General features: G+C 39.3%; 2 protein-coding genes across 2 annotated transcripts; both read right to left on the bottom strand.

The window, feature by feature from the left end:
* Nucleotides 1-1,057: 1,057 nt before the first annotated feature.
* Nucleotides 1,058-2,252, bottom strand: LOC111443315 (LOB domain-containing protein 38-like). The gene is made up of 2 exons (XM_023081085.1): nucleotides 1,766-2,252; nucleotides 1,058-1,695 (listed from the first exon to the last, which is right to left on the bottom strand). Exons 1-2 carry the CDS (start codon nucleotides 1,947-1,949, stop codon nucleotides 1,271-1,273), a joined length of 609 nt encoding a protein of 202 aa, XP_022936853.1. The 5' UTR covers nucleotides 1,950-2,252; the 3' UTR covers nucleotides 1,058-1,270.
* A 4,397-nt stretch (nucleotides 2,253-6,649) lies between these two features.
* Nucleotides 6,650-7,752, bottom strand: LOC111443688 (zinc finger protein ZAT10-like). Its single transcript, XM_023081615.1, has one exon. It carries the CDS (start codon nucleotides 7,639-7,641, stop codon nucleotides 6,880-6,882), a length of 762 nt encoding a protein of 253 aa, XP_022937383.1. The 5' UTR covers nucleotides 7,642-7,752; the 3' UTR covers nucleotides 6,650-6,879.
* Between the last annotated feature and the right edge of the window lie 4,370 nt (nucleotides 7,753-12,122).

The following is a 12,122-nucleotide window of genomic DNA, read 5'->3' as shown; positions in this document are numbered from 1 at the left end:
TTTTTTTTTTTTTTTTTTTTTTTTTTTTTTTTTTTTTTTATATTGCATCTGATGTCATCATCTTGTTTGGCTCGTGGCTTGGCTTTTGTAAAAGGGAAAAACAAAAAACAATCGGAATCGGCGAATGGTGGTGATAATGGCGTGGAACCCACTTCTGGTGTGTGGTGGGCCATGCTGACGTGCACCGCACCATTTTCTTTTTCTTTTTTCTTTTTTCTTTTTTCTTTTTTAAATAATAATTTGGATTCATACATACATATATATAAAATATTTAAAATATAATGGGACCCAACCCCCTCTCAAGATTCGTTGCTAAAACTCCTAATATTATTATTAGGGAAGAGAGTTAAAGAGTGGATTCCAATTTGGGGTCGACTCGGCATGCAACATCCTCCCCTTCCTCTCTTCACCTCACTCGCTCCTTTCTATTCAATCATCTCTTTTTATTTATTTATTTATTTATTTATTTATTTATTTTATGAAAAAGCATTTGATTTTGATGGAAGTATTAGAGTGGTCAAAATATTGAATGAATAAATGTAAATTCATGTACACCAATATAATTATAATATGGGTCAAGTTGCATAATTTAATGTTATAATCATGTATCATTTCTTTATTTATCTAATTTTCCACATCAAGTCCAATAAAATAATATGTAGACTGTGAATTTAAAAAAATAGTTATGTTTTGTTAAGGTTTTTAAAATTGATCCAATCACGCCAAATACTTCGCATTTGGAGATATCTTGGAAATTTATGTGACTTCCATTATCACATTTATTTAATCATCTAATTATGGTCCACTTATCCTCCACTTGGCATAATCGGAGTGGGTTCGCTGCTTCACTCTCAGCCGCCAACAGACTACTCCATTCAATTTTTAATATTTTATATTTTTCTTCAATTCCGATCTACAAAAATAAATAAAATTTTACGTTTTTTTATTTATTTTTTTTTTTTCGATTTCGTTGATTGAAGAAAATAAAAACGAAAAAATATTGTCCATGCAACCTCTCTCTCTCTTTTTGTACAATTACACTTCATATTTATCAGAATTACCGTAAAGGTTAGGTTATTTAAAAGAGAGGGATAAATATGTCCGAACTCCGGTCAACTCACCGGTGGAACAAGATTGAGTGTGACGAACTCATTATTAAATCTCATTGGATTATTCGCTGTCGTTATCTCTATAACACCGCCATAGCGCTACTAAACTCAAAAACAAAATTCCAATAATCTCTCTCTCTCTTTTTCTCTTTTTCTCTTTTTCAGATGAATAAATTTAAAAGCTTCCTCTGTTTCCGTCGGTCGCCGCTTCCGAAGCTGGTCATGATCGAGTCTTCGGAATCTAGAGACCGCCGATTCTCCGGGGTATGATTCTTCGCTCTTACGGCGGCGACGGCGAGATCAGGGAGGCACCGGAAATCCGACGGAGTGGATGGGTAGAGTTGAAGATTTTGTCCGGTGGTGGTCCAGACATCGGTATTGGAAGTAAGGGAGGAATCATCGACGTTGCGCGTGGGATTTCCCGAAAGTTCGATTCCGGGTATGGGGCGGAGAACTCCGCCGCTGAGAACGGTTTCCGCCGCCAGCTGACAGACGTGCCAGTTCCCGCTCGACAAGAGACCAACGGCGCCGCTAACTGGGTTGACGGTGCGGCCGCAAGCCTCGAATAACAGAGACTGAAACAGAGCTTGAAGAAAGAAACAGGGGAAAATCTCAGAGTTGATTACGGAATTTTAAAAGAAGAAAAAGGAAGTTACCAGGTCTTTGATGATGGGGGACGGCGGCGATGAAGGACAAGAGATCACTACGGCCAAAGAATTTAGCGAGAAACAAGGTGGCGTTGGCTTGGGCTTCCGGCGAATGAATCCAGTGGAGACTGGACCTTAGAACGCAAGCTTCGTTGCAGCCCTTTCGAAGCACTCTGCAGCCGCTGCAACTCATCCTTCGCCTTCAATTGGGAATAAAACAGGATCCTTTACACAGAAGCAACAGAAGAGGGAATAATTATATAATAATAATAATAATAATATTAAGGATGGAGAAGGGCGAGAAGTGTGTTGGGAATGGCGGAGAAGTGAGGCAGTGGGTTAAAAAGACGAGAAAATTGGAAATGCTGTTTGGTGGCATTCGGGTTACAAAACTAACCCTGGTTAAGTTACATGTCAGAATGTTGACGGTGGACTTTGTAAAAGGGGTTGTGGGCCCCCACTATTTGGCGTTCGGAAGCCGAATCAATATCTTCTAATCTTCCAAACTCTGGGCGAGAGCGGCTCCGTGTTTCCACGCCTCCTTCCCTTCTCCTCCCAATCCTTCAATTATATAAAATTAATTATATAAAATATTAATGTTGATTTTACCCTTTATTTTGTATTAAAATTATTTAGAATTGTAATCTAATTTCATATTCTCATGCTTTTTAAATATCACCATTCAAGTTGAGGAAGCAAATTTGTATTTTAGTGTTGTATTTTTTAAATTATAATTAATTGTGGGGACTACAAGCTTACGTCATCGTTTTTTAAATCATACACTCAATATTATTATATTAAATCTTATTTTATGTCAACAACCGCTCTATTAACTCTTCAACCCTCTCTCTTTTTCTTTTTTATTATTGTATTCCATTATTCATCTTCCACGTAAAGTATAGAAGGGAAAGTTAAAAAAGAACAATATTGACTAACGATAGCTTTGGGCTATTACAAACGGTATCAGAACCTGTTGCTAGTCAGAGTAGGGCTAGAACCTCTTTATAGTAGATACGTTTAAAAACCTTGAGGGGAAACCCATAAGGGAAAATCCAAAGAGAATAATATCTGCTAGCGAGGGACTTGGGCTGTTACAAATGATATCAAACCCCGTTGCTTGACGGTGCAAGACACTAGTCGGAGTAGGGCTAAGCCCTCTTCATAGTAGATACATTTTAAAACCTAGAAAGAAAGCCCAGAAGGGGAAATCCAAAGAGAACAATATTTGCTGCTGGGACTGTTACAAATGATATTAAAGCCCGGCGCGGGACGGTGCGAGACACTGGTTGGAGTCAGGCTAGAACCTCTCCATAGTAGACACGTTTTAAAAACCTTGAGGGGAAGCCCAGATGGGAAAACCCTTAGAGAACAATTTCTGCTAGCGGTGGATTTGGGTTGTTACAATTGATATCAAAGCTCGACGTTAGACGGTGCGAGACACTAGTCAGAGTAGGGCTAGACCCTCCATACTAGATGCATTTAAAAACATTGAGGAAAAGCCTAAAAGGAAAAGTCGGTCAAATAAGACGATATTTAGCAGCGGTAGGCTTTGGCTCTTACAACCATATTTGCAAGATGCTATCCATCTAACAACCATGACTCAGAAGACGGGTCTTTAAGATCACATGTCATTATAGTGAATAAAAAGACAATGACCATAGCTAGATCTTGAGTGACCACCAACCGAATATAATATATTTTGAATATCGAAAGATCTATCCTATTTTAACGAGTCGAATTAAGTTAGAAGGAATGGTCAGAGACATTGAAGTATGAAGCATTTAGTAGATTACCTAAAAAAAGTGGAACTTTATCCATTATTTGTAAGAAGAAAAGCATAGGATAGGATGGTTGGGGATTGGAAAATTGCATAGAAATGGAGGTAAAGGAGTGGGTTTGCCTGAAACAGCCAGACCAACCAAGCCACTTATCCAATAAAAAAACTGCACAAAAATGAAAAGAAACAGGGGAATCTCTTCCCACCAATCATATGCCTCTCCTCACAATCTTGCTCAAAGCTTGGGATGCTTTACAATTCATATCACTATTGGGACTCCATTAAAGCCTACCTCAACTCCTGTCTACCCCCACAAATATCAAAAGATGCCACTTTAATTCGTTTCATTTTATGAACATGTTTACTATGATCAAATAAAGTTGAATTCCATATTTTTCTTTTCTAGAGTGACAGTAAAATTTAAATAAATTGTGTCATGTTTAAGTATAGAGTTCTGTAGAGCGTGGCTATAAGGCACGAGAGGCTTTAGGCATCTAGTGGTGAATTTGAAAGATGGGAGTTGACAGCACCAAGTTTTTTTCTCCTCCGTTGGTTTGAACACAATAATTGACAATCTTTTGGCATATGGCAATGAAATGTGGAGAAAAGTTAGGGAAATATATGGAGGGAGCAGAGGTTGTACAATGGCCACTACGGTGGAAAAGGCTTTTGCTTTTGATTCTAACATTTAAGTTCCAAAACAGTCACTGTCAAACCAATCAAAGTGGTGGGATTTGATCATTGACAAACCCCAGAACGCAGAAGCGATTGCATCTGTACTCATTTCATGCATACAAATCATTAAACGCAGAGACAGAGATTGGTGGAGAGTTGGTTTGACTGCCCAATGGAGGCCTAAAAAGTGCGATAGCTTATTAGAATTATGACCTATGTTTTATGCACATGATCTTAACAATTACGACTTTCATAATGATATACTCTCGTGGTTTGTACCGAAATGTATTCTTTACTTATAAATCTCAACAATCATCATCTCAAAGGAAGTACACCATAGAGCCTCCCCTAAGGGAAGCCTATGTAGCTTTCAAACCGCCTTTCATTGACTCCTTCCTCTTGAGCATTAGAAGAGTGTATACCATTTGTTTAAGTCACTTTTGACTACACCTTTACCGCTAGCAACTTTGTTGTTTGACAGTTGAGAATTTTATTGACATGCTAAGGCAAGGGTATAACTCATATCAATGGGGATGTATTTCCTTACCTATAAAGTTATTATTATCTCCTTAATGAGTACTCATTAGTGTGACTCCCTCCCAATAATCTCTCAACACACCACCACAGAAGGAATTGTTTGCCATTTGTTATTTGTTGTTTATGGGTGTAAAAGTTAACGCTGCATATTCCAGATTGGCGTTTCTTAGAAAACTTGCTTGTCAGCAACCATCAAAGATGCTGCTATCACATCTTTGGACCATTTAGGCTTGAGATGCAAGCCCAATTCATAACTTGGGCGCCCATGTTCCAGTTAAACAATCATTTGAGCCTATGGTGTCTAACTCAAATGAAACTTTGGGCCCAAGCTTCAAACAAAATTTAGAATTTTGGTGTTTGCTCTCCATTCAGAAATAACGTTTCCGGAGGCTTTCCCCTTGTGTAGTTCGTTTCTTCGTCAGTTTTTAGTTACTGAATTTGGGTTTGTAATTTGTAGGGAACAAGGAGTACTGGTTGTGATTCAACGTGAGGTAAATGGGAGATTAACTGTACCCAAAATCCTGAACCGCACTGGAGCCTCCTCCTCCCCGGAGGGCGGCGGGTGCAGAGGCGGTGGCAAAGGCGGTGGCTCCTCATCACTCAATTCCCATAAACCCAAAGTGGGCGGCTCATTGAAATTCCATGTACTTAGAAACCACACCCACTTGAATGCCCTGTTTCTCCACTTGGTCGGCCGACCCCATTTTTATATCCATATGCGTTGCCCCCACTGGCCGATCTCACCGCCCCTCAAACCAACTCCAACGCCATTAGTGGGGCCTTCTTCCTTTCTCTCTTCTCAGCAAATCACATGAAATGGGTCTTCTTTTTGGACACTAAGCTCCCTACTTGACTTTTCTTTTTTATATTTCATTCTTAATATCTAACTATTTTGGGTCCGGCGTCGTCATCTTTAAATGAAACTCAGTAAGCATTCAAACTCAACGCCCCACACGCAAAGCCTACTTTTCAGACACACCCTCTGAAAAAGTCATTGCTTTGTGTTCCTCCCCCCACGAAAATCCATCGTCAAAACCCCCATATTAGCTGGCGTTGGCTTAATCATAAGGATTATTTCTGTTTACGCGTACAGCGCAATTGATCTGCAGTTTCCTAAAGTGCGCTAAATGCATTAAAAAGGAACATAATTTGACTCAAAATGGTATATGCCGTTGCAGTTTCTTGCTTTATGGCGCAACTCATGGGTAGCTAGCTCTTTTTGGAGAAGATTCCGGACGCGGTGCCTTCGCCTAAATCCTTCCTTCCCTTGTGGAAAGAGTCCATAAAAATCGGATCTTTACTTCCCCAAATTTTGCACCCACTTGGGAAGAATTACAAATATGTTTAAAAATCCAAGATGGGGTTCCATCCTTATGGGTTTTCCTTACTTGGGTAGGTGGCAGAATCAGAATCCGCCACCCCATGGACTTGCAGCTGCGAGAAGAATACCCTCAAAGAACAGAGAGGGATGTTTTATTTTCCACGTTTCTGTGGCGTTAGCGTTACAAACACAATTAATAACACGCGTCGTACATAAATAAATAAAACAAAAGGTTGGAGGCTCCACTGAGCTAATTACATTCAACACCCTGGCGTGCGTTACCCACTCGGAGAAGAATCGATCCAAATAGAAGTCAGTAGCCATCGCCGCCATGGAAATTTCTCCAGAAAAGGCGAAGAAACAGAGACCCAGACCGCAAAATGGAATGGGGCTTGGGCTTGAAGATGTGAGAACGACGTTTAAAACGCGCAACAAACAGTGACATCATCTATTGCCCACGCCGACTTCCCATGATATGCCGATTCCTTGCGTGCTTTGAATTTCATTTGTTTATTCAGTAGATGTTATTAGTTACACGTTTTATCAATTTTCATACGGGAATTGAATGCGCTGCTGAAGAAAATTAGCAATGTGGAAAAAATAATCAATTGAATTTATCATGTGGATAGACTTGTAAGAACAGTGGGTATAGGTGTTGAAGCAACAAAGCGCGATAAATGGGTGGGTGGGGGTTGTGATTTAATTTCTACTTTCTTCTATTTACACAAACAAATCAATCTATTAAACGAACAAATCCTAAGAAATTGTGTTTCTTCCCCTAAGATTCCTGGAAACTGGATGGATTTTGAATGGTTAATTTTGAGAAATTTCGATTTTGGGAATCGTCAATACACGAGGCTTCTTCAGAGGTAATGGGCTTTGGACCTCGTCGTCGCCGGCAGAGATGAAGAATCCCGGTGATAATTCTGGCAAAGCAGGGAGGTTGAGGTCAAAGTTGCGGTGGCTGTGGCTTTTTGTGTGGGTGGACCCAACTCCTTCCGACGATGTCACAGTGGCGTTGTTGTTGTTGGTGGTGGTGGTGTTGTTGATTCCGCCATCGTAGTGGCAACGCTTGTGGCCGCCCAAGGCCTGGCCAGTCGGAAAAGACTTGTGACAAATAGAGCACTCGTGGGATTTACCCCCACCGACGGAGGCGGTGGCGGTGGCGGTGGCGGAAGTAGTGGTAGTAGTAGTAGTAGAGGAAGTGGAGTGGTCTTCCCCTGTAGCTGATTTTCTATGGCTGGCTTTATGTCCACCCAACGCCTGGTAAGACGAAAACGCCTTATTGCAAACAGAGCACTTGTAGCTAAGCTTAACAACCGATATGGGTTGAGCCGGAATGGGAACTTCATACTCAAGTCGGTGGTCAGGGTCGGCAGTAGGGGTTGCGCCACCGCGAGCAAGCATGATGAGACATAGCGCTAAATACTCCTCCTCGGTGGGAGGGTTATCAAATCCCCGTGGACGCTTGGTCCTCTTCCGCTTAGACCAAGACTCAATCGAATTGGGGCTAGGGTCATCATAGTGGAGAGCCGGTGATGGCGTGGTGGGAGAATTCAGAGCTTCAAGAGCCATTGATATGATGAAACAGTGAGCGTTGAAGAAGAAGAAGAAGAAGAAGAAGACGGAATGTGAGGGATTCGGTGAAAGTATTTGGGTTTGGAGTGATAAGAGTGAGAGAAGGGTTTGATGGGTTTATATGGAAGGAAAGAGACGATGAGTAAGGAAGTTGCGTGACAAGTGGTGAGAAAGTAAGAGAGATGCCCAAGTTATTACAAAAAAGACAACTTTTTTTTTTTTTCTTCCCCCAAAAAATAAAGAATATAACTTGGAGGAGATCACGTTTGGTTTGAGCTTTTCTTGGTAGCGACGGAGGGGAGGGAGGACCCAGTTGGGTCAAACACGAAACTACAAGAGAGAAGAAAAGAGTGGAAGGCTGTTGTGTAAGTGACTGAGTGACTGAGTTTCCCAACCCACGCGGCTTCATCTGTAGCAGTGGGCAGCCGGCGCGTTCCTTAATTTCCATTACTTCTCGCACAAGCTAATAACCAACCCCCCCTTGCCGCACAATTCAATGAATGTAGGCAAGGTTTGTGGGGGGTTATGTGGCCTTTCTGTGGATATCCGTCGTTTACCAGTTCCCTTAAAATTTGGAAGTAGGATGGGTTGACGGGGGACCCATATTGATGAATAAGAATAAAGGATTTAGAGGTGGTTTGTTTGTAGAAGTGGCTCTCGCTGCTGTCACTGCCTACTCATCACTCCGTTCTTATCCCTAACAACTAATAAACATCGCTGCCTTTCTCTTGCTGCCCACAAACCTAATCATCCAATCCACTGCCCTTCTTTCGTTTCGTTTCACTCATAGTAAACAAAACCAAAAGTGCGAAACGAATCCTATCCCAACCCAGAACAATTTAGGAATTGGTCTTTTCAAACTCCTTTTTTTATTTATTTCTTTTAGAGTAAAAAAATGGAATAAAATAAAAAGCCACCCAACTCATCCCGCATTGGGTAATACCATACCATTACAAACAAAATTAAAAGCGTGGTACTAAGAATTACAAAAAGGTGCGGAAGCCATGCGGGCGCCGCAGCCAATCAACCAACCGCATGCGTTTTCGCTATGCGTTTGGTGTTTCTTTGCTTACATGCTCAATTAGCTCATCAATTCAAGCTTCGAAAATACAGAGAATTCTAGACGCAATTGGATTGAAGCTTCCCCGCCACCCTCTCTTTGGCATCAACCGGGCGCCGCAGCCCCAGGTTCGTATCTTTCTTAGGCTTTGTGGGTTGGGCCACAATGCATGGTCATTTTTTGGGCTTTGTCTATGTCGCGTGCGCTGGGCTTGTATAAGCACTGCTACAAGGCAACCATCTTTTTATTATTATTTAATTCTTGCAGCTCTTGAAACACAGCAAGAGCCAATCGTTATTCAATCAGGATCTCAACATTTCTCCCACTTTATGGCTCCACATAATTGGACACCCTCCCTAAACCCGCCACGTATCCCAACATAACCTTAACCCAAAAAAATAAATTCTTATTAATCTTATAATTAGGCAACAAACTAAATTCTTCACTGTTTTGTTGTTGTTTATTAAATAAAATACATTGAACGCGTGAGATTTAATCGCCGGAATCTTAGGGGAGCATCCAACCCTAAACTAAACATACCCCATTTCAGTTTATGGCTTTGTTCAGGTAATCTCATGTTCTGTAATAAATCTCCCAAATCTTACAGCTGGATTCCTTGTCTCTCCGCCTCACTCTAATGCCAATCGCCGCCACGTGTCAATTAATTACTATATTACTATTTTACTTTTATGTGATAATAAAAAGAGAAACCAATCATTAATACGTGAGATTTTAAAATCGTGAGATTTATAATAATACGACTTGAGCGGTTACAATTAGTGTTAGAACAAAACATTAAGCGGTGTGCTAGCGCTGGCGTTTGGCTCTCAAAGGAATAGATTATATCCTTAATAAACATGTTTTTAAATCTAGCTATTACAAATGAAATGAAAGTAAATTCTACGACTACACATACAAATGTGTTGTGTTTGTCGGATGTTAGGTTGGGCGATGACACGTGTTAGAATTAGAACCACCAAAAAGGTGGTGCTTCAAATAAGGAATATTATTATATGAGTTGAAAATTGGAAGGAACAAAAGGGTTGCCGACATTAAAGAGTCGTTGGGTAGGAGTAATTAGGATTATCTCTAAAGTCATTGGGGTTTGAGTTGTACATATAAGTTTACGGCCTATGTGTTTCATAAGATAAGATAGGCGTACTTACAAAATTCAATGTTATCCTTTATTATATTTTATTTTCTAATTCTAAATAATACTTTTATATATCCTCGAAGGACGATGGTACCCAAATAACATAATTAAAAAAAATTAAACAAAGTCTTCTTCTTTATAAAATCAAATTATTATGTATTTATTATATTTCCATACACCTAATCACACATTGTTTATTCAACCCATCATTTTCTTTTTCCAATAATTAAAAAAAACTAACATTAACTTTTTAAGAAAAAATTTTAAGTCTTTTTATATGAAAAAAAAAAACATTTGTATTTATCTCATGTGATGTCATTTACAGGGATGTAGAAACCTTCTCCCAGCGAGGACATTCGGCCCCAAAAGGGGTGGATTATGATGTCTCACAAGCCTTGAGGAAAAGCTCAAATAGGACAATATCTGCTATCGTTGGACCTGGGTCGTTACATGTCAATATTTAGTTATTAGTAGTCTTAAGATGCGACAATGTATACCAAAGTTGGTTTGAATTGATGAATAAAAAATGAGCGGACACAAAACGAGTTTGAAGGTGATCTTGTCTGGGTTTCGATCCTAGTTTTGAAAAGAACTCGAGACTCATCCCCACGACGTTGCCGACATCTCAGCTGTATTAATTAATCATTATCAACTTATTTTATATATGTTTTTCATTCCATATATTCCCAAACAAACAAATATATTTATAAAAAAACCTTCCACGTTCTTACAGTTTTCAACTCTTTCATCATTAATGCAAACCCCATCCATGCTTGTTTCACTTAATCACTTGTTAAACTCAATTCTCTCTCCCCGACATAATTGTATCGTTGATTTTTTTGTAATATTCTTCTAAATGTGATTAATTAAGAGGTATTTGAATATTAGTAGTTCATGTAGCCAATTTTATTATTTTAAGCCTATGATTGCATGAACTTGGCCAACCCCATCGTACGATTAATCACTGTGTTAAGAATGAGAAATAGAAATAGAATTGGGATCGAAAGTATGATCTTCATTCAGGTTTACCACGTTTAAATAGGATACAAACTATCAACTAATACCTAAAAATAGAAAAAATATATATCTAACTAAATTTGGTAAATAAATAAAATATACGGTTAATAAAATCTATACTAACAACTCCCTAAATATCTGATATATATTCTAACTAATTATCACGGCAAAATATCCTCTTAATACTCCCCCTCAAGTTGGAGAGTGTATGTCGATCACACCCAACTTGTCCTTCAAAAAGTCAAATTGCTGTCTTCCCAAAGCTTTAGTAAAAACATCTGCCAATTGCATTTTGGTCGAAACATAACACGGTTTGATGATTCCAGCTTGTAACTTTTCTCGAACTATATGGCAATCTATTTCAATGTGTTTCGTACGTTCATGAAAAACTGGATTGGCTGCTATATGTAATGCTGCTTGATTATCACAATATAATAATGCTGGTTCGGACAGTGGAACATTCATGTCTTGAAGAATGTATCTTAACCAAGTTAACTCTAAACAAGTATTTGCCATAGCTCGATACTCGGCTTCTGCTGATGATCTGGACACATTAGTTTGCTTTTTAGACTTCCAAGAAATAATTGAATTTCCGAGGAAAATGCAGAACCCAGAAATAGATCGTCTGGAAGTTCGACAACCACCCCAGTCAGAATCGCAATATGCCTGTAATCTTAAATTGTTTTCAGATGGCAGTAGAAGTCCTTGACCAGGAGTGCCTTTGATGTACCTCAGAACTCGAAGAGCTGCCTCCCAATGTGGTTTTCTTGGTTCATGCATAAATTGGCTAAGCATACGAACTGAATAAGCTATGTCAGGCCTAGTGACGGTCAAATATATTAATCTGCCAATCAACCGTCTGTATTTACTTGGATCATTCAACTTCTCTCCTTCAGTTAAAGAAAGTTTCAGATTTTGCTCCATAGGAAATTTGTCTGGACGTGCTCCTGTAAGACCTGTGTCTTGAAGGATGTCTAGAGCATACTTCCTTTGAGACATAAAAATTCCTTTTCTAGATCGAGAAAATTCAATGCCTAGAAAATATTTCAAATTTCCTAAATCTTTGATAAGAAATTTCTGGAGTAAACTAGTCTTGAGATATTGAATTTCTTCGAGATCATTGCCTGTCAACAGAATATCATCAACATAGATTAGAACTGCAGTGAAAGAAGTACCTTTACTCTTAGTAAACAAAGAGTAATCTGCTTTGGACTGAGTGTAGCCTGCATTTTGTATAGTTGTAGAAAA

The sequence above is a fragment of the Cucurbita moschata genome, unplaced genomic scaffold (assembly GCF_002738365.1).
Source record: "Cucurbita moschata cultivar Rifu unplaced genomic scaffold, Cmos_1.0 Cmo_Scf00005, whole genome shotgun sequence".
NCBI classification, from domain to species: Eukaryota; Viridiplantae; Streptophyta; class Magnoliopsida; order Cucurbitales; family Cucurbitaceae; genus Cucurbita; species Cucurbita moschata.
Note: the sequence above shows the minus strand (reverse complement) of the source record. Positions and strands in the feature narration are given on the sequence as shown.

What these genes read in the sequence shown, in the direction of transcription:
- LOC111443688 (XM_023081615.1), bottom strand. Translation starts at nt 7,641, where the DNA reads ATGGCTCTTGAAGCTCTGAATTCTCCCACCACGCCATCACCGGCTCTC.
- LOC111443315 (XM_023081085.1), bottom strand. Translation starts at nt 1,949, where the DNA reads ATGAGTTGCAGCGGCTGCAGAGTGCTTCGAAAGGGCTGCAACGAAGCT. An exon ending in CCCCCATCATCAAAGACCTG is followed by an intron (nt 1,696 to 1,765) that starts GTAACTTCCTTT and finishes TCTTTCTTCAAG; the next exon opens with CTCTGTTTCAGTCTCTGTTA.